The sequence below is a fragment of the Triturus cristatus genome, chromosome 1_1 (genome assembly GCF_964204655.1).
Source record: "Triturus cristatus chromosome 1_1, aTriCri1.1, whole genome shotgun sequence".
NCBI classification, from domain to species: Eukaryota; Metazoa; Chordata; class Amphibia; order Caudata; family Salamandridae; genus Triturus; species Triturus cristatus.
In genome coordinates, this window is record NC_140579.1 from 29,239,801 (window position 1) to 29,266,651 (window position 26,851).

The following is a 26,851-nucleotide window of genomic DNA, read 5'->3' on the forward strand; positions in this document are numbered from 1 at the left end:
GCAGTTCAAGTTTGAATTTTGAGCAGAGTGCCTACAGGAAACGACTAGCTTCGTAATTCAGGCAGGTAACAATTTCACAGTTTTAAAACATTTAAATACAGGTACCGATAGCAATGCAGTGTCAAATATACACACACGCGGAGGACCGTCTGAGAGTCTCGACGAGTCTCTCTCTGTCCGCTGCGCGTTGGCTCCAGCGCCCTAATGAGGCAGTCCCCTCCCGCCCACCAACCAATCAGCTCTGCTGTGCAGCAGCCGACAACTCCCACCCAGCACTAGACCGCGTTCCTTAAGTGGAAGTGCAGTTCAAGTTTGAATTTTGAGCAGAGTGCCTACAGGAAACGACCAGCTTCGTAATTCAGGCAGGTAACAATTTCACAGTTTTAAAACATTTAAAAACATCCGAGCCCAACACTGGTGAGATTATCCATAGCATGTTTATCAACATCCACACAAGCCTCAAACATTTCTTTATCACTGGACCACAGAATTTTATAATATTTGGCACAACAACTGTTGCTCTTCCTGATAAGGTTTGGCCTGTCCATGGTCACATACTAAAGAGATTGCTTCCTTTCTTCGATTTGTTGGGAAGCAATGTATTGTGTTGAAATCAAATTAATTCTATCATTTGCTTCCAGCATGTTCTGATAAAATTCATTTCTTTTTGGTCTATATTCTATGTTTCACCTATTTGCATCTAATTAATAAAGCTGCCGTTATTGATCATTCTATGAATTATTGATGTTAGCCTTTTGTTAAAATACAAGTTTATCAATAAAAAAAGTACCCTGAGGGAACCATTAGTGTAACTAACCTAGTATTTAGAAAATCACCCACAGAAGATTGGACTTACTCTTTCTCTTCTCTTTTTTAGAAAGAAGTGGAGTTTATACATCTCCAAGGAGCATTTAATCCAACATCAATAGTCACCTTCCAGATAGTACTGTATTTATCATATTATGAGGCCGTGACGAAAGAAACATGCAGAGCACCTGTTCAATTTTTTTTTATTTTGTGACAATTCATAATTAAAGTGGGTTGCCACTTCTATAGCAGTTGAGTCTTGCAGCATGAAGGCTTCTGAGAAACAGATAGAGTTGTGCTCTCAGCTTTCAGTACATTGGAGGCTTGTCCTCCCCTTTGGGGTTTGTGATCTTTTCCACGTTCTTAATGATGATGTCATAAAGCTCAGCCTGCAAATAGAAAAAACAAAACTTGGATTTAAATAGGCATTATTTATGCATGTATCTCGTCATCCTCCATAACAATAGACCAAGGAGTAAAACAGAAGCCAGAAGCAACAGTTGAGCCTCATTTCAATATCATATCAGATTATCGTAAAGGCTAGAGGAAAGTCTTTAAGACTAGCACCACGTACGTTTCAAGGTGGCATGGAAGATGCAGGAACACAGCTGTGCTAGGTTACGAATGAGGCAGTAAGATTTTGTTTTTAAAAAGAACAATGGTCCTTGTAAAAATGATTAATCAAGCGAAGAATAAATATAGAAAGAAATCAATTCTATATGTGATCTATCCAGCCGGATAGTACAATTTTTAATGAGAATTTGACAATATAAAGAAATAAAAATGGTTAGTAGTGGGACAGAGTCCTGTATCCGATTCCACATAAAACAAAAGAGTTGACAATATACACTTTACAAAGACATGTTTTTAACCCTAAAAACATAAAATGAGGCAAACAGGCGAAAGAAACAGATGCTTGTACCAGGATACAAAAAAGTTTTTACAAGCGTAATGATTGGCTACAACCGTGACACATTGTAATAGGATTATTTAGTGTGTACGGTGTTTTATAGTGTCGACGACGTTTCGATCCCTATGGCAGAATATTGAATATGCTACTTACCAGTATGCATCTGTTCTTGGCATGTAGGGCTGCTGACATTCATATCTTGTGCATAGATCGCCGCCTAGTGTTGGGTCCGGATGTCCGCACGCTGTTGTCCTGGAAGAGTCTTCGAAGTATCCTTGGATAGGTGACTCCTCCCATGGACTACAGTGCGCATGGGCATCCTCTCCATCCTCAGATTGTTTTTCGCCATTGTGGCAGTGATGGAGTAGATACAGAAAGTGATGACCATGCTTGCAATAATTCTGAGAGCTGCAGCTGCGACAGGCGCCGGGGAGGAGGGAGGGCGATATGAATGTCAGCAGCCCTACATGCCAAGAACAGATGCATACTGGTAAGTAGCATATTCAGTTCGAGGCATGTGGGCTGCTGAATTCATATCTTGTGCATAGAATACATAGCAGTGCCCTCTATTGGCGGCGGCTACCCGTGCCAGCTGCAGCGGTCTGAAAAAGTGTTTTGAGAACAGCCTGTCCTACAGCTGCCTGCTGTTTTGACTGCACATCTACGCAATAGTGTTTTGTAAATGTGTGTGTAGTGGACCATGTGGCTGCTCTGCATATATCATGCAGGGGAATATTTCCTAGGAAGGCCATGGAAGCCCCCAACTTGCGTGTTGAGTGGGCTCGTGGTGGAATAGTTAATGTGCGTTTTGCCTTTTGATAACAGATTTGAATACACTTAACTATCCATCTGGCTATCCCTGCTTTGGAGATGGCGTTACCTTTGTGGTGTGGGGCAAAGGCAACGAATAGTTGTTTTGTCTTCCTGAAGGGTTTAGTCCTGTCGATGTAGTACATGAGGGCCCTCCGTACATCTAGTGTATGTAATGCCCGCTCTGCAACAGTTTGTGGGTTTTGGAAGAAAACGGGCAGTTCAATAGTCTGGTTCATGTGGAACTGCGATATTACTTTGGGCATGAATTTGGGGTTGGTACGTAGTACGACCCTGTTGGCGTGAACCTGAATAAATGGCTCTTGAACGGTTAGTGCCTGGAGTTCACTAACTCTTCTTAGGGAAGTGATCGCTACCAGGAAGGCTACTTTCCAGGTAAGGAATTGAATCTCGCATGAGTGTAGAGGTTCAAAGGGTGGACCCATCAGGCGTGTGAGGACCAAGTTGAGGTTCCACATTGGAGCCGGTGGGTGACTAGGTGGAATGACTCGTTTGAGTCCTTCCAAGAATGCTTTGATGGCAGGCACTCTGAATAGAGAGAGGTGCTGCCTGGTTTGCAGATAGGCTGATATTGCGGTCAAATGGACACGTATAGAGGTGTACGCCAGATTGCATCGGTATAGGTGTAAGAGGTAACATATGATGTCGTGGATGGATGCGTCCAGCGGGTTAATGTCATTATTACCGCAATAAATGACGAACCTTTTCCATTTGGCTGCATAGCAAGCTCTTGTAGTGGGTCTCCTGGCCTCCTTGATGATGTCCATGCAGTCAGGTGGCAGATTGAGATAGCCAAACTCTAGGACTTCAGGAGCCAGATCGCCAGGTTCAGCTGTTGCGGATCTGGGTGCTGAACCTCTCCATGGTTCTGCGTCAAATGCGCGGGTTTGATCCGCAGCCTTTGATGCGGTACCACGGAAAGTTCGAGGAAGGTGGTGTACCACGGCTGGCGTGCCCACGTGGGAGCAACTAGGACGAGTGTCAGGGAGTGTTGTCGGAGTTTGCGAGCCACCAGCGGTATCAACGGTGCTGGGGGAAAAGCGTACGCAAATCTGCCGGACCAGTTCATCCATATCGCATTGCCCTGCGACTGCGGATGTGGGAATCTGGCGGCGAAGCTTTGGCATTTTGCGTTTTCGCTTGTCGCGAATAGGTCTATCTCTGGGTGACCCCACTGCTGGAAGTACGGTTGGAGTACTGATGGGTGTAACTCCCACTCGTGCATCTGGTGGCTGTGTCTGCTGAGCAGATCCGCCATCTGGTTGTCCTTGCCGGGGAGGTGTTCTGCCATGAGGAACATGTTCCTCTGAATGGCCCACTTCCACATGCTCTGAGCCAGATGAGACAACTGTGGAGAGTGTGTCCCTCCCTGTTTCTGTATGTAGTACATTGCGGTCATGTTGTCCGTTCGGATCAACACGACCTTGTTGCACAGATGTACTTTGAAAGCCTTCATGGCCAGGAAGATTGCCATCAGTTCCAGAAGGTTGATGTGCATCTTCTTCTGTTGTGTCGTCCATAGTCCCTGCACTGTGTAGTGTAGTACATGAGCTCCCCATCCCTGGAGAGACGCGTCCGCTGTCAGTACTATTTGTGGAACAGGCTCTTGGAACGGTCGCCCCTTGCAAAGGTTTTGTGGATTCCACCAATGCAGAGAGTTGTATGCCCGACCGCTCACCAACACTAGGTCTTTCAACTGTCCTTGAGCCTGATTCCACTGACGTGCTAGGCACTCCTGAAGTGGGCGCATATGTAATCTCGCGTGCGGGACTATGAAGATGCAGGAGGCCATCATGCCTATCAACTGCATAAACACTCGCGCTGGAAGCGAGTGATTGTGTTTGAACTTGGAGATCAGCAGTTGTATGCTGTTGATCCTCACTAAACTTGGCTGAGCTGAGGCCGCCAGAGTGTCTATAGTCGCGCCCAGGTACTGTTGTACGTGTGCGGGCTGGAGATGGGACTTTGGGTAATTTAGTGAGAATCCCAGACTGTGAAGAAGGTGAATGGTGCGGGACATATGGCTTGCACATTGCTGGGCCGACTTCGCTTGAACGAGCCAGTCGTCTAGGTAGGGGTAGACGTGTATATGCTGCCTCCGTAAGTGTGCTGCCACCGTAGCTAGGCACTTCGTGAAAACCCTGGGCGCTGTTGTCACGCCGAAGGGAAGGACTTTGAACTGATAGTGCTGCCCCTGAACAGTAAACCTGAGGTATTTTTTGTGTGAGGGGTGGATGGGTATGTGGAAGTACGCATCCTTGAGGTCCAGTGATGCTAGGAAGTCTCCCTGCTTGAGAAGCGGAAGGACTTGCTGTAGAGTGAGCATGTGAAAGTGCTCTGAAAGAATGTACTGGTTCAGGGGTCTCAGGTCTAATATAGGCCTGAGCGACCCGTCCTTTTTTGGAATTAAGAAGTAGAGGGAGTAAACCCCCGTGCCCTGCTCGTGGATGGGTACGAGCTCGATAGCGCCTTTTAGAAGCATACTTTCTACCTCTTGCTGTAAGAGCGTTAAGTGCTCTGAGGACATAGGACGGTTTCTTGGTGGTATTGTGGGTGGAGTGGAAGTTAACTCCAGACAGTAACCGTGTTTTATAATATCTTTGACCCACCTGTCCGTGGTGATGGAGTTCCACGTGGACAGGAACCGTTGTAGCCTTCCCCCGACGGGTGTTATGTGGTCGGGAGGAAGGGAGAGGGCGTCACTGCTTGTTCTTGGGGGAGGACCTGGTGTTGCCGTAGCCACGTCCTCTGCCCTTGGTACTGGAGCCACGATAGCCACCTCGGGTGTTCTTATCGTAGGTGGTCTGCGTATTACCCTTGTTATATGTTTGTTGTGACCCCTGTCCTCTACCTGCCCCCTTGTTTCCGGGGCGACGAAAGGAGCCGCTCCGAAAGGACTGAGTTTGTAGGGCGCCCATGGACTTTGCAGTGTCCGTGTCCTTTTTTATCTTCTCGAGGGTGGTGTCAACCTCAGGTCCGAACAAAAAGTCGGGGTTGACGGGCTGATTAAGTATATTGTTTTGTACCTCAGGCTTGAATCCTGAGATACGTAGCCAGGCGTGACGTCGTAGGATGACGCTAGTGTTGATGGCCCTGGCAGCCGTGTCTGCAGCGTCTAGTGCACATTTAATGGCAGCATTTGTGAGTAGCTGTCCCTCTCTGATAAGGATTTCTGCACCTTCTTTGTAGGGGTCAGGGAGGTGCTGAAGAAGTTGCTCCAGTGTGTCATAGTGCGCTCTATCGTAGCGAGCGAGGAGCGCTTGAGTGTTAGCTATGCGCCATATGTTTGCAGCTTGTGCGGCAACTCGCTTGCCGGAGGTCTCTAGCACCTTGGACTCTTTGTCCGGGGGAGGAGCGTCACCCGTTGTCTGCGAGTGTGCCCTCTTGCGGGCATTCGCCACAACGATGGAGTCGAGTGGTAATTGGCCTCTGATGTAAGTAGGATCCCCAGGTGCTGATCTGTATTTTTTATCGATCCTGGGGTTTATCACTCGTGCCCTGGTGGGTTCCTTGAAAATGTCAGTGGCTGGCTTGAGGACCCCCTTCAACATTGGCAGAGTCTTTACATGTCTTTCTGAGGATGCAAAGGTGTCCATTAGAAAGTCATCTTCGATGATATCAGAGTGAAGCTGTACATCATGGTTGTTTGCCGCACGTTCAATCAGAGCGTTGAACGCCGCAGTATCCTCTGTGGGTGATGTTTTTGGCCCATATAGTTGTGTGTCCTGTGCATCAAGAGGTGCACTGGGGTCTGCAGGGTCGCCCCAAGTTTGGTCAGGGTCCTGCTGGTCATCAGGGTCCGTGTCCACATGGTAGGGGACTTGTTCATCCAAGTAGTCCCCCAATGCATCCGTGTCGGAGCGTGTGGGGGAGGCCCGGTGTGGATCCTGGTAGGGTGAATAGAAGGGTTCATACAGGAGAGGTTCTGAGTCCACAGGCAGCTTCCTCTTTAGCGGGATCCTGAAAGGCTCCAATGGCGGTTCCGAAGTTATCCTTCGGCCGTGGAGAATCATCCTGCCAGTGTCGGCGTCGATGACGTGTGACGGAGACGGCTCGACAGGTGTAACCGCAGTTTTGGTGACCTGTGTCCTGAGTTGAAACGCCTTCGGGATTGTGGGTGGAGGCAAGCCGAAGGTAATGCTGGTCGGCACCGACGAAACCGCCGGAGCCGAACCGGAACCCGACGGGTCCTGGAGGGCGTCCTTGGATCTGCAGCCTGGCATCGCGCCAGGCCGTATTCGGGGCGCCTTAGAGGTCGTGGCCCCCGCCAGGGTCGTCGAGGCGGCTGCAGATATCTTCTGCGCCCGTGGCGCATCGAGTCGAGGTGCGGAGATCACCGTCGACGTCTTCGACACGTGAGGTTTTGGTGTCGTCGAGGGAGTGCTGCGAGGCGTAGCAGGCGGGACGGCCCTCGGTGTCGGTGGCGTCGACGCCGGTAACCGGGCAGGTTTGTCGGCGCCGATGACCTTCTTCCGTTTGTCGACTCCCATGTCGCCCGTCTCGAGTTCGGCACCGAAGTCTCTCTTGGTGCGGTCGGTGCCGACCCGGTGCGCTGGCGTCGAAGGTGTTGAAGGCCTCGATCCGACTAGCGCCACTTTCAGTTTCGGTTTCGTAGGAACCTGAGCAGCTTTCGGTTTCGGTTTCGTGGAAGGGAAACCAGCTGGCTTAAGCGGTAATGGCTGCCGCTGAACGTCCGAGGCCGGGCCCGAGGGCGGGGCCGAAGGACTGCGTGATAGGTCTCGGGTAAGGCCCGAAGGCGATCCCTCGACCGGAGCCATAGTCTGTGGCGCTGGTGAAATTTCGGTCTGAACAGGTAGGCCTTGTTCATCATCGGAGCTACTCTCTTCGGCTCCTAAGGCCTCCTCGTCGTCTCCTACCTCGGTGTCGTCTTCACCTCTGTGGAAGAGTGACTCGTCGGCCTCGTCCGATCCGGGTTCGTGTTCGTGTTCGGAAACGGGACTGGAGGGTAAGACTTCTACTTCTTCGACGTCGTCAGCCTCGTCGAAGATGTCAGCTGGGGCCGGTGCCGCGTGCTGCGCTTCGAGCCTCGCCGCTCGACGATTCCGCAGGGTCTTCTTTGAACGGAACCGGGCACAGGCCATACATGTCGATTCGTCGTGGTCCGGCGAAAGGCATTTGTTGCACACCGGATGGACGTCGATGTGTGGGTACTTCGCATTGCATACCGGACACCTTTTGAATGGCGTCCTGGATTCCATCGTCGAAGTAGAGTCGATGGACAGGCAAATGCGAACAAAGTCGGTGCTGAAAGTTAGTAAACTAACAAAAAGTATCGAAACCCGATCGATAAACAGTACCGACGCGAACTAAAGGCCTTGTGGCCTCGACAAAAGTTTTTCCTAACTTGAGCTAAGATAGCACATCCGAACCCAATGGCGGAAAAAAACAATCTGAGGATGGAGAGGATGCCCATGCGCACTGTAGTCCATGGGAGGAGTCACCTATCCAAGGATACTTCGAAGACTCTTCCAGGACAACAGCGTGCGGACATCCGGACCCAACACTAGGCGGCGATCTATGCACAAGATATGAATTCAGCAGCCCACATGCCTCGAACTGGGATCATCATCAGGACATGGGAAATGTAAGCCTGAGCAATTCAGAAACACTAATAGTGAGGACAATCAATTGGGGAAAAAGGGGAAAAAAGACAAAAACATTACAAATTAAAAGGAGCTTCCCAGGAGCCTATATGGCAGGTTAAACAATTTGAATACACTTCAATGGAGCTAGTTGGAACCAAGAACCAGATATAATTTATGTGATTTCTTCGTGAATTAGAGCAGTTCCGTATAGCCCAGGATGAATTGCAGTGTGAATTCGAAAAATTATAATTTTTTTTTTTAAAAAGAACTAACCGAGACGTGAATCACGACGTGAAAGTAGCGCGGTGAGAATGGTAGTCTGGTGGCAGTTAAGAGGTGAGTTGCCAGTGATGGCAAAGATTAAGTGAGGGAACAGCGGTAAGCCGCGTGAAAGCAGTTGATTTTAATTGTACAAGTGGCGCGTGAGCGCGGTGAGTTGCCGATGGTTAGAACATGTACCTTAAGTGATAAGGTGTCCGCGTTCCCCGGTGCAGAGATGGCCAAGGATACAAGGAAAACCTGTCAATTCTGGAAGATGGAACTAAAATTGATTAACCGGGAATATGCGAAGGGATCGTGCTAGGTTGCAACGATGATAAAACCACGCTTACCAGTTAGGAGCGGTTCAAGGCAGTAAGGGGTTTCCACGCCCCGGGTGGGTGCTTAACAGCGGGCATTCAATGAATTGGGCTTGTTCCGGTCTGGGGAAAAGAAGGGAATATAGTGGTGAGGGGGAATGAGAGTATAACAAGAGGGTGTATAATGGACCGGGGTCTTACCTCGACTGATTTAGCAATTTCCGCGAATCCGATGACGTGCAAGGACCGCGCTGGCTCGATTGGATTGCTGACTTGAGGAGAATCAGTGCAAGGCTTGAGATCCAACGCCCCGGTTGGGTGCGTGACAACGTGTATATAAGGAAAGGTCTGGGGAAAGGAGAAGGGAATTGAATTGTAAGCCTAAGCGGGGGAGAGAGAAGATAAATGTGGACGGCGAGCAAGGTGGACCACGGTCTTCCCTAGATAGAGATAGCAAGCCACGAGAATCCGATGGCATGCGGGGAGTGCGCTGGCTCAATGGGAATTCGGAGTGGGAGGGAATGCTGGGAGTGGGTTAAATAGCGCGCGTGATAGGATAAAAACTAACGAGGTGACTAGGGCGGCCATCTTACGTGAGAGAACAGAAAGGATGCTTGGATGATTGTGAGTGAAGCATGCTGACAGAGGGTGCAACATGCTAGAATAATCTTCTTATAATTTGCCCATTTGAAACCATTAGTATGGCACGAGAATAAGCAGAGAAGGCACCCATAAAATTCAACCAATACAGAGGAGGGAAAAGGCTTACATATAATAAAAATTTCAATTCAATACGGGAGACACGAGTAAAAGTAGTGGAAGGCATATGTTAGAATTCAAAGTAGAGTAGACCAGTCCTCGATCCTATTCAGGCCGTTTTTAATACTTTGGGTGCGCAAAATCCATTTGAGTTCTTCTTTGTTCAACATACTGCCGATGTCAGCGCCTCTTGGAGGTGGTTTGATCATTAAGATTATTGTCCATTTAATGTCGTTTTCACGGTGTCCTTTCTCTGAAAAATGTTCAACCAGTGGTGCGTTGGGTGTCTTGCAACGAATGCGGCTGCGGTGTTGACAAATCCTGATGCGAGCCTTCTGAGTTGTTTGTCCTATATATATTTTTGCGCAAGGACATTGTATGACATAAATAACATTGCATGAATTACAATTGGTGAAATTTTTGGGTGCGATCGTGACATTGTTGAAAGTGAAAACTTGACCTTCAATTGAGAACTCACAAACACTACAATTACCACATTTGGCATGCCCTAGTAAGGGATTCAGACCCCATAGTTCAGGTAGAGTGTCAGGTGGTTTGATTGCAGGGAGGGCTGCCCTGACTAAGTGATCTTTGATGTTTTTACTTTTGCGAAAAGCGAACAGGGGACGCTCAATGTTAATAGTGCCAGCATTCAGTATCGTCCAATGTTTAAGAATGGATTTACGTATGGCGTTAAGAGACAGGTGAAAAGGTGGTAACGCATACAATGCGGTTCTGGTCAGTCTTGGGTTTGGGAGACAGAAGAATTTCTCTTGGGCAATATCAAGCTCTTTTGCGTGCATTCCGTACCAATCTTTTGGGATACCCTCTGGCTTGTAGTTTAGATGAAAGGACTGCTGCCTCTTGGAAATAGTCTTCTTTCTTAAAACAGTTCCTCCTGACCCGGAGGAATTGTGAATAAGGAAGAGAGTCTCTTAAAGCACGTGGATGGTTGCTACTGTATTTCAGTAAAGTGTTCCTCTCGGTAGGTTTCCTGTACAGACTGGTGATTAATTCACTGTTGGTATGTTGAATAGTGAGGTCCAGGAAGGGTATGGAAGTTTTGTTATGTGTTAAGGTGAATTTTAGGCCTTGGCAGTAAGATTTTGTGTCATTGTGTGCACAAAGCTAACAGGCACAAGAGTGATGTGGCACACCGAGTAATTCGGTTTTTGAAACAGAATGACCAAATGAAAGCACATACACAATAAGGCTGTGAACCTTACATTCAAGAAAATTGAGTCTACACTATGCATTGCGCAAACCAAGCAACATAGAGATCACATAATATCACATGGGAAAGTGTTGGACAACAGACCCCTTAATATTACATCAGCAGTATGGAAGCAGAACTTTTGATGATATAAGCAAAAATGATGAGTGGGGTTAAATTATTACGATCACCACTTGGGGAAACATGATAAACTGAAAAGGAAATATCCTGAGGTGGTAAAGTTGGTTTGTTCTTTTGTGGTAACAGTCGGGAGTTGCAGTATTACCAATGGATTTCACGTGTCTAGAACACCGGGACTAATTTGGTCTAGTTAACATTGATACAAGTTTTCTGCTTCTTTATGTGTGTGGTTACTACCAGCTTTTTGCTACTGGCAACATAGCTTTTATGGGATGCTATGCAATCTGGTAATACCACAACACTCAAATTGTGATAATGCTAAAATGCCTGGCAATTCCAATAGAGTACATTTTTACTATTACTGCAATACTCCATAGGAAAGTAAATGTGCCAAACAAAATAAGGGCCTAACCACTTTTCCTGTCCCCTGCCAAATACTCACATAGAAGCCACGCACGTCCATCAAAATGCTGCGTATCTCTGCATACACTGCCTCATCCTTTTCATGCACAAGTGTGCGGTAATCCATCTGTGGTGAGTGAGAATAACAAACTGGTGACAACAACACTTGAGATCAGAATGAAACAAGAGAAACTTTGGGACTGGAGTAAGAGGGAGTTTGTTGTGTTAAGAGGAGGAAAGCCATCACTTGGGAAAAGAAAGAAGTAAAAAGGCATCGAAATGAGGTGTGGAATTTGAAGATCAACAAGTGTGCGACGTGGAGCAACCAAAGACTTGGGTAATCAGGAGTAAGAATGATGGTTCAGAGTAAGATAAGTGTCAGAATAGGGCATTGAGATTTATGTACCAATAATGTGCACTCGTCATTATAATTCAGTTAAACTTCACCATGTGGTTCAGTTCTGGCTCATGCTGACACTCTGAGCCTTATTCTACTATTATAAATGAGGTACATACACGCACACAGCACAAAAACGCTGGGTTAACAGTTAGGGGGCTTTGACTTCACTCATAACATACAGGTGTCATAAAATAGTAGTCTATCTTACATATTTCCATTGCAAGTAACTGTCAACAGAACAGTGCAATAGATTAAAAACTCCATGATGGGCTTGGCACCCCGGAGTGCTGGCATGCACACCAAACTCAGGCAGTTATGGAGACACACATACTGAGGAAATAGAAACTTCAGTGATTCTGATGGGGGTTTCCACGAAACATTATAAAAATATTCACTCAATTCTAAATACAAGCTACTCAGGTCACCATGCAAGCACAGACAGTTCCATGAACATCACTCCAATCTACACAGGAGTGCACAAACATGCATGCAATTGGTAGCGGTGAGCGGGTCATATTACGTCTGAGTTAAAAACATGCATACCATTTGAATATAGATAGCTCTTTATACAGCTACCCAGGGACAGAGTCACAACAACATTTGAACCATATACTGAGCTGTGAAGGGAGGTACTGAAACTAGGAACAACTAAATTACCAAGCAGTAATATTGTGTTTAAAGGTTACGTAAAAATCTGGGATTGAAAATTGAACACGTGGTAACTGAATGCTCTGAGAACACGCAAGTAAACAACCACTGGATGCTGACTTTAGTAACAATTGTTTTTATAAATTTTTTAAACTATCATGATTGATCACATAGGTGATCACCAATAGGTGGATCTGATGCACAAGTTACTTACGTTCGGTAACGATCTATCTGTAAGAGACATTAGTCCGTCGTAGGTGTCGTGATCGCCGGGATGACATCGCGGCAGCTACTTAGACGCCGCGCTCGCGCGCTGACGTCAGTTCTGTACACGACTTTCCGCGCCAGGAACGCAGACCCATGCAAGATACTGACCACTGGTGCATTGAAACTAGGGCCCTGAAAGAGATGTCCTTAACCTCAGAAATCAGTTCGCAGAACGGGGAGGATAGGTAGGGCGGTAAGGAATCTTTCACTAACTAATGTCTCTTACAGATATATCGTTACCGAAGGTAAGTAACTTGTGCATCTGAAAGAGACACGTTAGTGATAGATTCCTTACCTTAGAAAAGATACCTCAGCAATACCAACCCTGGTGGTGGGTCTGCGAACCAAGATCACACCAGAAAGTTACGGAGAACAGAACGGCCAAAGAAGCCATCTCTCCAGACTTGCCTGTCAAGGCAATAATGTGTAGTAAAAGTGTGCAGCGAGGCCCACGTGGCTGCCTGACAGATGTCTTGCAGGGGGACACCATGTCCATTGCAGTAGTAGCTGCTGTCTCCCTGGTAGAATGGGCGCGCAGCCCCACCTTAGGCTCCTTTTAGCCAGAGAATAACAGGCTTTTATACACAAGACGACACAGCGGGAGATACTCCTCTTGTGTACAGCCCGGCCTTTCTTGGCGCCTACGTAGCCAACAAAGAGCTGGTCATCCACCCAGAACTGTTGTGTACCATTCAGGTAAAATGAAAGCGCACGTTTTGAGTACAGACGGTGGAGCCTCTCTTCCTCTCTGGAGAGGTGCGGAGGCGGAAAGAAAGTGGGCATGGTGATAGTTTGCCCGATATTGAAGGCAGTAACAACTTTTGGCAAAAAGGAAGGACGAGTGCGGAGCACAACCTTGTCCAGATGAACAGACAGAAAGGAATATGCTACTTACCAGTATGCATCTGTTCTTGGCATGTAGAGCTGCAGAGTTGTACACTTTGCATAGATCGCCATCTGGTGTTGGGCCCGGATGTTTGCAGTTTGTTTTTGTTCTTTGGACAGTCTTTGGAAGTCACGAGTTCGGTGACTCCTCCTTCGCTCCGTACTGCGCATGGGCTTCGGCTCCATCCTCAGATTGTTTTTCGCCAGCAGGGAAATGATGGAGCGTAGTAATAACAGTGAGAAACCCATGTGTGTTGTATCTAAATAAGATAGACTGGAACGGATACAGGCAGCCGGGGAGGCGGGTGGGCGTGTATAGATCTGCAGCTCTACATGCCAAGAACAGATGCATACTGGTAAGTAGCATATTCCGTTTGAGGCATATGAGCTGCAGATTGTACACTTTGCATAGATTATATAGCAGTACCCAACCTTAGCGGCGACCACCGGTATCCGTTGCAGCGGTTTGAAATAATGTCTTTAGTACAGCCTGGCCCACACTAGCTTGTTGCTTGGAGTGCACGTCTACACAGTCTACACAGTAATGTTTTGTGAAGGTGTGCGGTGTTGACCATGTGGCTGCTTTGCAGATGTCATCTATCCCTTTGAGAAGGTATTTTGAGGAGGGGACTTGTAGGAGGTAGAGGCGCTATCGGTGGAGTAGCCTCTGCCTGTGCTACGAAAGGACGAACGCCGAAACGAGCGTTTAGGGGTCTTGGATTGTAATGCCCCCATAGACTTTGCTGTGTCCGTGTCCTTTTTAATTTTTTCTAATGCTTCGTCCACCTTTGACCCAAAGAGGTGTTGTTGGTCAAAGGGGTGATTTAGTATGGATGCCTGGACATCTGGCTTGAACCCTGAGATCCTGAGCCAGGCATGACGGCGAAGCAGGACACTAGTATTTATGGCTCTAGAAGCAGTGTCCGCTGCATCGAGGGTACATTTAATGGAGGGGTTAGTAATGAGCTTTCCCTCCTGTATTAGGTCGTGAGCTTTACGTTTGTGTTTCTCCGGGAGGTGTTGCATAAGTGCCTCAAGCTCATCGTAGTGTGCTCTGTCATAACGCGCAAGAAGCGTTTGTGTATTTGCAATGCGCCAGATGTTCGCGGCTTGCGAGGCAGTGCAAGACGCATCTAAGAGTTTTGATTCCTTATCTGGCGGTGGAGCCTCACCTGAGGACTGGGAGTTAGACCGCTTTCTAGCCGTGGACACAACTAGGGAATCTAAGGGAGCAGGGCCCTTAATGTATGTAGGGTCTGTGGGTGCTGCTTGGTACTTTTTTTCTATTCTGGGGTTTAAGACCCTGGCCCTGACAGGGTCTTTGAACACCTCTGCAGCATGTTTGGTAACACCCTTAAGCTTGGGCAAGATGGCTGTGGACTTGTCCTGAATATCAAATGTATCCAGTAAGAAGTCAATCAATCAATCAATCGCATTTATAAAGCGCGCTACTCACCCATAAAGGGTCTCAAGGCGCTGGAGGGGAGGGTCAGTGCTCGAAGAGCCAGGTCTTGAGCTGCCTTCTGAAGGAGAGGTGGTCAGGTATGGCGCGAAGGTGGCTGGGCAGAGTGTTCCAGGTTTTCGCTGCTAGGAAGGAGAAGGATCTTCCTCCGGCGGTGGCTTTGCGGATGCGGGGTACGGCTGCCAGGGCCTGTCCGGTAGAGCGTAGAGTGCGCGGAGGAGTGTAGAAGGAGACGCAGTTGTTGATGAGTTTGGGTCCGAGGTTGTGAAGGGCTTTGTGTGCGTGGGTGAGGAGTCGGAAGGTGATCCTCTTGTTGACTGGGAGCCAATGAAGTCTCTTCGGGTGTCCGGAAATGTGGTGGTGGCGGGGTATGTCCAGGATGAGTCGTGCGGCAGCGTTCTGGATCCGTTGTAGTTTCCTCTGCAGCTTGGTGGTGATGCCGGCGTACAGAGTGTTCCCGTAGTCCAGGCGGCTGGTGACGAGGGCGTGGGTGACGGTCATCCTTGTGTCGGTGGGGATCCAGCGGAAGATCTTGCGGAGCATGCGGAGGGTCTTCCACTGGTTCGCTATGTAGTTCCACCCCATGGTAGTGTGCTGCTCTCTGCACTAAGTGGTGAAACCCTAGTGAGTCCTCTGGGGGAGATGGCCTGGATGGGTAGAGGTCATCCTGAGGCACATCTGGTATGTCAGGGTTTTGGTAATCCTCCCATGGGTCTGGGGTCCCTGGTGGTGTGGGGTCCATTGGGGCGTCCGCTGGATCATAATCTGGATCCCCGTAATCCGGTTCTGGGGACGGGGTCGGGGAATGATGAGGCAAGGGTGGCGGAGACCTGGGAGGGAGAGGAGGTGGAGGAGGAGGAGGAGGAGGAGGAGGTGTAGGAGGTGGTGGGGAGGGCACTCTGAGAGGAGATGTGGCAAAGTCCCTCCGCTTGGGCGGTGGAGGAGTAGCTGGTGTGTCAAGACGTCTTTTCTTGACAGTCAAAATCAATAGCCCAGTCTTTGGATCCTTTGATAAGGTCTTTTGATAAGGATCGGGTGTAAAAAGGTCCGTTGGCGCCGAATCGTCAGCTGGCGCCGAGGTTTTCGGAGCCGAGGATTTGGGTGGTTTCTCTGCGCCATGCTTTTTTGGAACCTCCTGTTTTTTCGGCGTCGAGGTAGGCTTCGGCGCCGGAGCGTCGGTGTCAAGGGATTTATGATTGTGTTTTGTCGGCACCGAGAGTCCAGGCTTCGGCACCGGTGGCTTCGGAGTCGAGCTGGGCGTCACTTTCTTCGGTGCCGAACGGTGTTTATCGGCACCAGGAGTAGGCTGGCTCGAGCCCGAGCTGCCGTGAGACTTGTGAGGCTTCGACACCGGGCCCGAAGGTGGGGTGATAGAAGCTGCGTGTTTGGTTTTCCCCAGGCCCGAAGGCGAAGGTGTAACCTGAGTCTCTTTGGATTTGGGCGCGAGGGTGGGAGGGGGTAGAGTACTCACGACCCTCTGCGCCAGTGTGATGTCCTCCAGGTCGGAGCCGTCGGCCTCAGAAGCGCTGACGATGTCTTCCTCCTGCTCGGTGTGTTGTGGCCCCGAAGCCCCAGTGTCGTCTCCGAAGATGTCCGGTGGAGCCGCGGTCGATGAGTGCGCCATGGTGCGTCGAGCTCTTCGATCCCGGATGGTCTTTTTTGATCGAAAAGACTTACAGGCGGGGCAGTCTCTGGCCTCGTTTTCTGGAGAGAGGCAAAGGTTACACACCTGATGGAGGTCGGTGTGGGGAAATTTAGACCCACATTTTGGGCACTTTTTGAACGGAGTCCTTTCCATCGGCTGGGACCGGAGTCGAGGAGGGCCCGAAGGCCGGTGCCGATGTGTGGAATCGAGAAAAGTGCCTCTACGAGAGATGAAGGTAGATGAAGAAACTCTATGAACGAGGATTTTCCGTCGAGGCTGGAACCGTAAAAGTTCGAAGCCGAAGCACGAAGTATCACATCCGAGCCCGATGGCGGAAAAAAACAATCTGAGGATGGAGCCGAAGCCCATGCGCAGTACGGACCGAAGGAGGAGTCACCGAACTCGTGACTTCCAAAGACTGTCCAAAGAACAAAAACAAACTGCAAACATCCGGGCCCAACACCAGATGGCGATCTATGCAAAGTGTGCAATCTGCAGCTCATATGCCTCGAACAGGAGGTTTACAGGAAAGAGCCTGGAGCTCACTCACGCGCCTAGAGGAGGTGATGGCAACCAGGAAAGCAGTCTTTAAAGTTAGTAAACGAAGAGGACAGTTGTGAAGCGGTTCCAAGGGAGCGCACATCAAATAGGCAAGAACCAAATTCAAGTCCCACTGCAGCATCACAAAAGGAATAGGAGGGAAATGGTGAGTAATGCCTTTGAGAAATCTATTCACAACAGGGGAATTGAACAGAGAGGGCTGATCAGGTAGCCTGAGAAAGGCTGAAATTGCAGAAAGGTAGCCCTTAATAGCGCCCAGAGCAGAGCCCTGCCGGGCCAAAGAAAGAAGGAACAAAAGGACTTCTGAAAGAGGGGCAGAAAGGGGCTCCACAGCCTTTGCTGCGCACCAAGCCACAAATTTGTTCCACCTGCAGGCGTATACAGATTTAGTTGAGGGACGCCTGGCTGCCAGAATGACATCACAGACTTCAGGAGGCAAGTCAAATGGAATCAACTGTCGCCACTCAATCTCCACGCAAAGAGACGGAGGCTGGACAGGTTCAGTGGAGGACCGTCCGCTGCTGAGACAGAGAAGATCCTCCCGAAGAGGCAGTCAGATCGGGGGATCCACGCTCATACTGAGTAGATCGGGATACCAAACTCTTCGAGCCCAGTCCGGGGCAACAAGAATGACTTGGGCCTGGTTGCGCCTGATCATCTTCAGCACTCTGGGTAGAAGTGGTATAGGCGGAAAGGCATACCATAGACCGCAACTCCACTTGTGACGAAAAGCGTCGCTGAGCGAGTACCACCTTGGAAATTTCAACACGCAGAACTGCTGACATTGCGTGTTCTCTTCGGTGGCGAATAGATCTAACCAAGGATCTCCCCACTGTTGAAAGAGACCTTGCGCCACCTCCGAGTAAAGACGCCATTGATGATCTTTCATGCACCTGAGTTCGTCCGCCCTGGAACCTGCCAATTGTTGAACCACCAAGGAAATACCTTGATGTTCCAGCCATGTCCAGAGACGCAGAGTCCCCTGACATAGGGTCCGCTGGCCCCGTGACCCACCTCGGCGGGTCCCACGTTCGCAGCTGCGCTGAGACTGTTGCTGCGCAGGCCTGTGGCTCTGAAACAAACGTGTTTGTGCGCCCCTTCCTTGGCCACACAAGGAACGAAAAGCAGAAGTCGAAGGAGTGCGTGTGGCCGAAAGGCCCAAGGACTTGGCCGTAGCTCGCGAGTCCTTAAAGTGCTCAACGCACTATTCGCCTTGTCGCCAAAAAGGCGAGTGCCATCAAAAGGCATGTCCATCAGAGTGTTCTAGACATCCCCGGAAAAGCCAGTCGTCCTCAGCCAGGCAGGACGACGAGGGGCTAGGGTCATCCGACGTCCCTATAGGTTAGTCTCCGGTGTCAAAGTTTAGATATTCCTCCAAATGATCCCAGACTGCCGGTAGTAAAACCTTGTGACTGAGTAATGTATCATTTAAGCACACATGCCACTTGAGTGTCCTATTCTGTTGCATCTGGCACAGTACTAGGGAGTGATCTGAAACGGAAATAACCCTCGTCCCAGCATAAGAATGTATTGTCTTGAAAAATAATGTGTATTCTGGCATAGGATTTATGCGAGGTTAAGCAGCAGGAACAGTCTGAATGATGCTGCATGCCCGCCACACATCTATTAGACCCACCTTCTCAAGCTCATGCAATTCATCTCTTTAAATCATGGCTGTTTCCCCCAACCAAATGCATGTCCATTCTTGTCACACTAGCATCAAGCACAGAATTTCAGCCCCCTTCACCCATATTCACAGGTCCTTAGCCACATACCTCCTTTTCTCAAAAGGAATATGCTACTTACCAGTATGCATCTGTTCTTGGCATGTAGAGCTGCAGAGTTGTACACTTAGCATAGATCGCCATCTGGTGTTGGGCCCGGATGTTTGCAGTTTGTTTTTCTTCTTGGACAGTCTTTGGAAGTCACGAGTTTGGTGACTCCTCCTTCGGTCCGTACTGCGCATGGGCTTCGGCTCCATCCTCAGATTGTTTTTCGCCAACAGGGAAATGATGGAGCTTGGTAATCATAGTGAGAAACCCATGTGTGTAGTATCTAAATAAGATGTACTGGAACGGATACAGGTAGCCGGGGAGGCGGGTGGGCGTGTACAACTCTGCAGCTCTACATGCCAAGAACAGATGCATACTGGTAAGTAGCATATTCCGTTCGAGGCATATGAGCTGCAGATTGTACACTTAGCATAGATTATATAGCAGTACCCAACCCTAGCGGCGACCACCGGTATCCGTTGCAGTGGTTTGAAATAGTGTCTTTAGTACAGCCTGGCCCACTCTAGCTTGCTGCTTGGAATGCACATCTACATAGTAATGTTTTGTGAAGGTGTGCGGTGTAGACCATGTGGCTGCTTTGCAGATGTCATCTAAGGCTATATTCCCTAGAAAGGCCATAGAAGCCCCTAACTTTCTTGTAGAATGGGCTTTAGGCGGAACAGATAATGTTCTTTTTGCCTTTTGGTAGCAAATCTGTATGCATTTTACAATCCACCTAGCTATCCCTGATTTAGAAATGGGGTTGCCTTTATGTGGTGGAGAGAAGGAGACGAACAATTGTTTAGTCTTCCTGAAGGGTTGCGTTCTTTGTATGTAGTATAGCAAGGCCCTTTTTACATCGAGTGTGTGTAAGGCCCTTTCTGCAACAGATTGAGGTTGCGAGAAGAAGACAGGTAATTCCACCGATTGATTGAGATGGAAGGGGGAAATGACCTTGGGCAGGAACTTCGGATTTGTGCGAAGTATGACCTTGCTGTGATGTATTTGTATGAAGGGTTCCTGTATAGTGAACGCTTGTATTTCACCAACCCTTCTAAGGGAAGTGATAGCTACAAGAAAAGCTGTTTTCCAGGTGAGAAACTGTAGCTCGCATTTATGCATTGGTTCGAAGGGCGGACCCATTAGTCGTGTAAGAACTAAATTTAGATTCCATACAGGGGAAGGTGGTGCCCTGGGAGGAATTACTCGTTTAAGGCCTTCTATGAAGGCTTTAATAGCGGGCACTCTGAAGAGTGATAAATGCTGTCTGTTTTGTAGATAAGCAGCGATCGCTGCTAGGTGTAGGCGTATGGATGAATATGCCAGGTTACACCTGTGAAGATGGAGCAGATAGCATATGATGTGCTGTATGTATGCATCTAAAGGGTTGATTGTATTGTTACGGCAGTAAATAACAAATCTTTTCCACTTTGCGGCATAACATGCTCTAGTGGTAGGACGTCTGGCTTCCATGATGATGTTCATGCAATCAGGGGGAAGGTTAAGGTATCCGAATTCTAGGATTTCAGGAGCCAGATCGCCAGGTTGAGCTGAGCTGGGTCCGGGTGCCTGATTTCTCCATGGTTCTGGGTTAGGAGGCATGGCGATAGGTGCAGTTTTTGATGTGGTACCACTGATAGTTGTAGTAGCATGGTGTACCACGGCTGCCTGGCCCACGTCGGAGCTACCAGAATGAGTGTGAGGGAGTGCTGTTGTAGCTTCCTGACCACTAATGGAATTAGTGGGAGAGGTGGAAAGGCGTATGCAAATCTGCCTGACCAGTTCATCCATATCGCATTGCCCTTGGACAATGGGTGTGGGTATCTGGCGGCGAAGCTTGGGCATTTTTTGTTTTCGTGGGTGGCGAAGAGGTCTATCTGAGGATGCCCCCACTGTTGGAAGAATGGCTGAAGAACTTGTGGATGCAGTTCCCATTCGTGTAGTTGTTGCGTTTGTCTGCTGAGCAGATCTGCCATGGTGTTTTGTACGCCTGGAACGTGTTGTGCCAGGAGAAAGATGTTTTGGGGAATTGCCCATCTCCATATGCTCTGGGCTAAGCGGGAGAGCTGGCGAGAGTGTCCCCCCCCCTGTTTTTGGATATAATACATTGCAGTCATGTTGTCTGTGCGAATGAGGACTGCTTTGCCCGAAATCTGTTTTTGGAAAGATTTTAGGGCTAGAAAGATCGCCAAGAGCTCCAGATGGTTGATGTGGAGCAATTTTTGCTGTGGCGTCCATAGACCTTGCATTGTGAGGTGTAGGAGGTGCGCTCCCCAGCCGGAGAGCGATGCGTCCGCTGTTAGAATCACCTGAGGAACCGGGTCCAGGAACGGCCGCCCTTTGGAAAGGTTTGTGGTGTTCCACCACTGCAGAGAGTGATGGGTGCGGCCGTCCACCAACACCAGATCCGTCAGCTGACCTTGGGCCTGGTTCCACTGTTGTGCTAGGCACTCTTGAAGTGGACGCATGTGTAGTCTTGCATGGGGCACTATAAAGATGCAAGACGCCATCATTCCTATGAGCTTCATGAACACTCTTACTGGAAGAGAGTGTTGGGGAAGGAATGTTTTGCGTAAGGCTTGAATGCTTGTGATTCTGGCTGAGTTTGGATAGGCAATACCTTTGGAGGTGTCTATAGTGGCCCCGAGATATTGCTTTGTGTGAGATGGTATGAGGTGGGACTTTTGGTAGTTCACCGTGAAGCCTAGCTGGTGGAGCAGTTGGATGGTGCTGTTTGTATGCTGCACGCATTGGTGGTAAGACGCGGCTTTTATCAGCCAGTCGTCTAAGTAAGGGAAGACGTGAATGTGTTGACGTCTGAGGTGTGCTGCTACTACCGCTAGGCATTTGGTAAACAACCGTGGTGCGGTGGTGACCCCGAAGGGGAGAACCGTGAATTGGTAATGTTGCCCGTCCACCACGAACCTGAGGTATTTCCTGTGAGAGGGGTGTATTGGAATGTGAAAGTATGCGTCTTTCAGATCCAAGGTTGTGAGAAAGTCTCCCTGACAGAGGAGCGGGAGGACTTGTTGTAGGGTGACCATATGGAAATGGTCTGAATGTATGTAGGCATTTAGAGGCCGGAGGTCCAGAATGGGCCTGAGGGTCCCGTCTTTCTTTGGTATTAGGAAATATAGGGAGTAAACCCCTAGATTTTGCTGATTGATGGGGACCTGCTCTATAGCGTGTTTTTGGAGGAGGGAGAGTACCTCCTGTTTGAGCAGTGTGGAATGTTCTTGAGACATTGGGCGGTGCCTTGGTGGGATATTGGGTGGGGTAGATGTTAGCTCGAGACAGTACCCTGACCGAATGATTTGGGTCACCCATTTGACCGATGTTATGGACTCCCATGCGTGGATAAAGTTTTGTAGTCTGCCCCCGACCGGAGTGGAATGGTCTGGGGGGAGCGGAGGGAAGTCATTGTGTGGGCGGGGTGGCAGAACGGGTGTTGTTAGTTTTGCCCCTGCCCTTATTGTTGTTGCCTCTGTAACCACCCCTTTGGTTGCCCTTTGAAAAGGTATTTTGAGGAGGGGATTTGTAGGAGGTAGAGGTGCTATCGGTGGAGAAGCCTCTGCCTGTGCCACGAAAGGAGGAGCGTCGAAAGGAACGTTTAGAGGCTTGTGTTTGGAGTGCCCCCATAGACTTTGCTGTGTCTGTGTCCTTTTTCATCTTTTCCAACGCTTCGTCTACCTTGGGCCCAAAGAGAGTTTGTTGGTCAAAGGGGTGATTGAGTATGGACGCCTGGACTTCAGGCTTAAACCCTGAGATCCTGAGCCAGGCATGGCGACTAAGCAGGACACTGGTATTTATGGCTCTAGAAGCAGTGTCGTCTGCATCGAGGGCACACTTAATGGAGGTGTTTGTAATGAGTTTACCCTCCTGTATTAGCTCATGAGCCCTACGCTTGTGTTTCTCGGGAAGGTGCTGCATAAGAGCCTCAAGTTCGTCGTAGTGTGCTCTGTCATAGCGCGCAAGTAGCGCTTGTGTGTTTGCAATGCGCCACATGTTTGCAGCTTGAGAGGCGGTGCGCTTGCCAGACGCGTCTAGGAGTTTGGATTCCTTGTCTGGCGGTGGGGCTTCTCCTGAGGACTGGGAGTTAGCCCGCTTTCTAGCTGTAGAGACAACTAGGGAATCTAAGGGAGCAGGGCCCTTAATGTATGCAGGGTCTGTGGGTGGCGCCTTATACTTTTTCTCTATTCTAGGGTTTAGTACCCTGGCCCTGACAGGGTCTTTGAACACCTCTGCGGCATGCATGGTGACACCCTTAAGCATGGGAAAAATAGAAGTGGATTTGTCCTGTATGTCAAATGTATCCAGTAAGAAGTCGTCTTCCACTGGTTCAGTGTGCATGTCCACCCCATGGTAGTGTGCTGCTCTCTGCACTAAATGATGGAACCCTAAGGAGTCCTCTGGAGGAGACGGCCTGGATGGGTATAGGTCGTCCTGAGGAATATCGGGTACATCAGGGTTATTGTAATCCTCCCATGGGTCTGGGGTCCCTGGCGGAGTGGGATCCATTGGGGCGTCCGCCGGATAATTGTCCGGGTCCCCGTCATCCGGATCTGGGGACGGGGTCGGAGAGTAGTGAGGTAAAGGTGGCGGAGACCTGGGAGGGGGAGGGGGTGGAGGAGGTAGGGGAGGCGGTAGTGGGGAGGGCACTCTGAGGGGAGAAGTAGCAGAGTCCTTCCGTTTGGGTGGTGGAGGTGGAGCCGGAGTATCAAGGCGTCTTTTCTTGATAATTAAAGTCAATAGCCCAGTCTTTGGATCTTTGGACAGAGTCTTTTGTAAAGGGTCTGGTGTAAACAGAGCCAATGGTGCCAAATCGTCCGTCGGCACCGGTGATTTCGGAACCGAGGGCTTCGATGGTTTGTGTGCGCCATGCTTTTTTGGGGCCTCCGGTTTTTTCGGCGTCGAAGGAGTTTTCGGCGCCGGAGCGTCGGTGCCGACAGATTTGTGTTTGTGTTTGGTCGGCACCGAGAGTCCAGGCTTCGGCGCCGGTGGCTTCGGAGTCGAGCTGGATATTGCTTTCTTCGGTGCCGGATGCTGTTTTTCGGCACCGGGCGTCGGCTGGCTCGATCCCGAGCTGCCGTGAGACTTTGGAGGCTTCGACACCGGGCCCAAAGGTGGGGTGATAGAAGCTTTGGTCTTGGTTTTGCCCAGGCCGGCAGGCGAGGGAGTAACCTGAGTCTCTTTGGTTTTGGGCGCGGGGGTGGGAGGGGGCACAGTACTCACGACCCGCTGCGCCGGTGTGATGTCCTCCACGTCGGAGTCGTCGGCCTCGGAAGCGCCGACGACGTCTTCTTCCTGCTCGGTGTGTGTTTGCCCCGAAGCTTCGGCGCCGTCTCCGAAGATGTCCGGTGGAGCTGCAGACGATGAGTGCGCCATGGTGCGTCGAGCTTTTCGATCCCGGATGGTTTTCTTCGATCGAAAAGACTTACAGGCGGGGCAGTCTCTGGCCTCGTGTTCTGGAGAGAGGCAGATTACACACCTGATGGAGGTCGGTGTGGGGAAATTTAGACCCACATTTTGGGCACTTTTTGAACGGAGTCCTTTCCATCGGCCGGGACCGGAGTCGAGGAGGGCCCGAGGGCCGGTGCCGATGTACGGGATGGAGAAAGTGCCGCTTCGAGAAATGAAGATGAAGATGAAGAAACTCGAAGAAACGAGGATTTTCCGTCGAGGCTGGAACCGTAGAAGTTCGAAGCCGGAGCACGAAGTATCACATCCGAGCCCGATGGCGGAAAAAAACAATCTGAGGATGGAGCCGAAGCCCATGCGCAGTACGGACCGAAGGAGGAGTCACCAAACTCGTGACTTCCAAAGACTGTCCAAGAAGAAAAACAAACTGCAAACATCCGGGCCCAAAACCAGATGGCGATCTATGCTAAGTGTACAATCTGCAGCTCATATGCCTCGAACATGTCTTTTCAATAGGAGCCACTATCCCCCTTAATCAGCATAACTGGAGAAGTGTAGCTCACTGGTTAGAGGAGGCATACCCTGAAGCAGAGATCAGACCCGGGACCTGGGTTCGATTCCCGACACGGCAGGGTCCAGAGCCCAATTGTCCACGGACTCGATAATTCTCGCTTCGGTGCCCACTCTAAGCACGAGTTCACACTATGCAGCTCTGGGCAACAAGCCTGCTTAATCTCCACAACGGCCCCCCGCGGCGAGATGCCTGGCTTTCACCTTGGGGATGCCCAGTACGGGTTATCTTACAGGGAAAAACCAGGACGGGTTCCCAATGCAAGCGCCAAGATGCCCGTAGGGTGATAGCTGCGCTCTATAAGTACATCAATCAATCAATCAATCCAATCAATAACTCTCAACAAATGAGGACCCCACGTGGTGAGAAAAGCACCCCTATACCTGCCATTTTAGTGTTCGCAGTAGAACAAACCCTCCATACATCCCTATGTAACAGATGCATTGCCCGCAAGGGGCAGATGTGTGTCCTTAGCTTCTTAAGGGAATGTAGGGTCATCTAGCATTTACCATAGCATTTAGCCCCTGCATATGAAAGCAGATGATCTGCAGGGACCTCTCTCTATATGTTTCTGGCAGTTGGGATATCCATCTCTCTCATCCCTGTGGAAGCCCTTCCTTAAACTTTACAGCCACTCAATTTAACTTCTGAGCCCTCCACACCACCCACATATCTAAACCACATTCAACAATTGTGCTGTACATTAAACAGAAGTCCTCCCCTAAGGCTTACCTAACAGTAATCCCCTTTCAGGGCATTAGTGTGACAGTTCAAACAGTGAAGCCCTCGCCACTGCCTCCCTGCTCCCAGTCTGCAGTGCCTATTTGTCAAATTGGAGCTGTCAAACACGTGGCCACCCGGGCGGCCACATGTATATCTGGCCCTCTTTCTTTGGTGACTGGCACACTGTGATCGACTGGTGTATTGATGCCGGTCTCTCCTTCCTCATGGAATCAATAGATGGTCTGGCAGTACTCTTTTTTGTGATGTTTTTTAAATGATCAGGATGAGTGTGGTGCCTGGCTTTTGTCTTTCACGGTTTGGCAGTCCGAAAGGCACTACCTCCGATACTCTCAAAATATCCTTTGCTTCTTTTAGGGATCTGTTTTGCTATCTCTGGCTATTCCACTAAAATAAATGACTTGAAATGCATGGCCACAGTGGACTAGGGTACAGGGATCAACTCAGGAAGATGATATTGAGGAACCTGTCTCAAATGCTAAAATTAAATGTGGAAAAGGACATAACTCCCTAGAACTGTGGTTTATTATGGATGATCTTGGGAACTTAGCAAATGTTCTTAGATGAGCACAAATACTTCACTAAATCACAACTAAGGCTACCTTTTACATGCTTTGCGCCTTTAGACCAAGAAGCCGGTTGATGCCCCTTCTCATGTTGCTTGAGCTCTTACACCATTGGCAGAGAATTGTTGCATCAAGATAAACTGATGACGTGTATCACATGGTATGGGGAAAGGGAAACTATTTAGCTATTTATATGGACAATATAGGGCTTTGCATGGGAGACTCACAATGCTCTCCAGGGTCTGAATAAGAACATGATAGAGGTGTTTGGCATAGATATAGACTGGCCCATTAGCAAGGGGGCCATCAGTGGTGTTTCTGGTATAAGGGAGAGGTGCCGCAAACTAGAGATCGATAGAATTAAAGTACGAAAATTTGTGTTGAGAAATGAAACTGCAAACTGAGGGACACAAATTATAAACCAATGGTACCAAGACTTTGACCTTTGGAAGACAGAAGAGGGAACACAATAGGAAAAGCAACTATGACTCCCCATTTTATACACAAGCTTAAAATACTCTTTACAGCTCAGACAATTTATCTGCAAAGTGCTAAGCATTTTCTGTAATTTAAGAGGTGGGTGGGGTGCGCCCTCAGTGTCACAGGTAGTTCTGCAGACATTGAGTGGAAGGCAATAGATGCTATTGATGGGAGGGAAGAATACGAAA

At 49.3% G+C, this 26,851-nt stretch overlaps 1 protein-coding gene across 2 annotated transcripts in view; it reads right to left on the bottom strand.

Moving 5' to 3' along the window:
* Positions 1-993: 993 nt before the first annotated feature.
* LOC146869227 (proteasome activator complex subunit 2-like) overlaps positions 994-26,851 on the bottom strand; it is a 192,108-nt gene continuing 166,250 nt past the window's right edge. For both annotated transcript variants that reach the window (XM_085644641.1, XM_085644721.1), the window contains 2 exons: positions 11,288-11,374; positions 994-1,196 (listed from right to left, as the gene is read on the bottom strand). In XM_085644641.1, the coding sequence (XP_085500767.1) occupies positions 1,116-1,196; positions 11,288-11,374 (168 nt within the window). In that variant the 3' untranslated portion in view covers positions 994-1,115. The remainder of the gene's footprint in view (positions 1,197-11,287; positions 11,375-26,851) is intronic.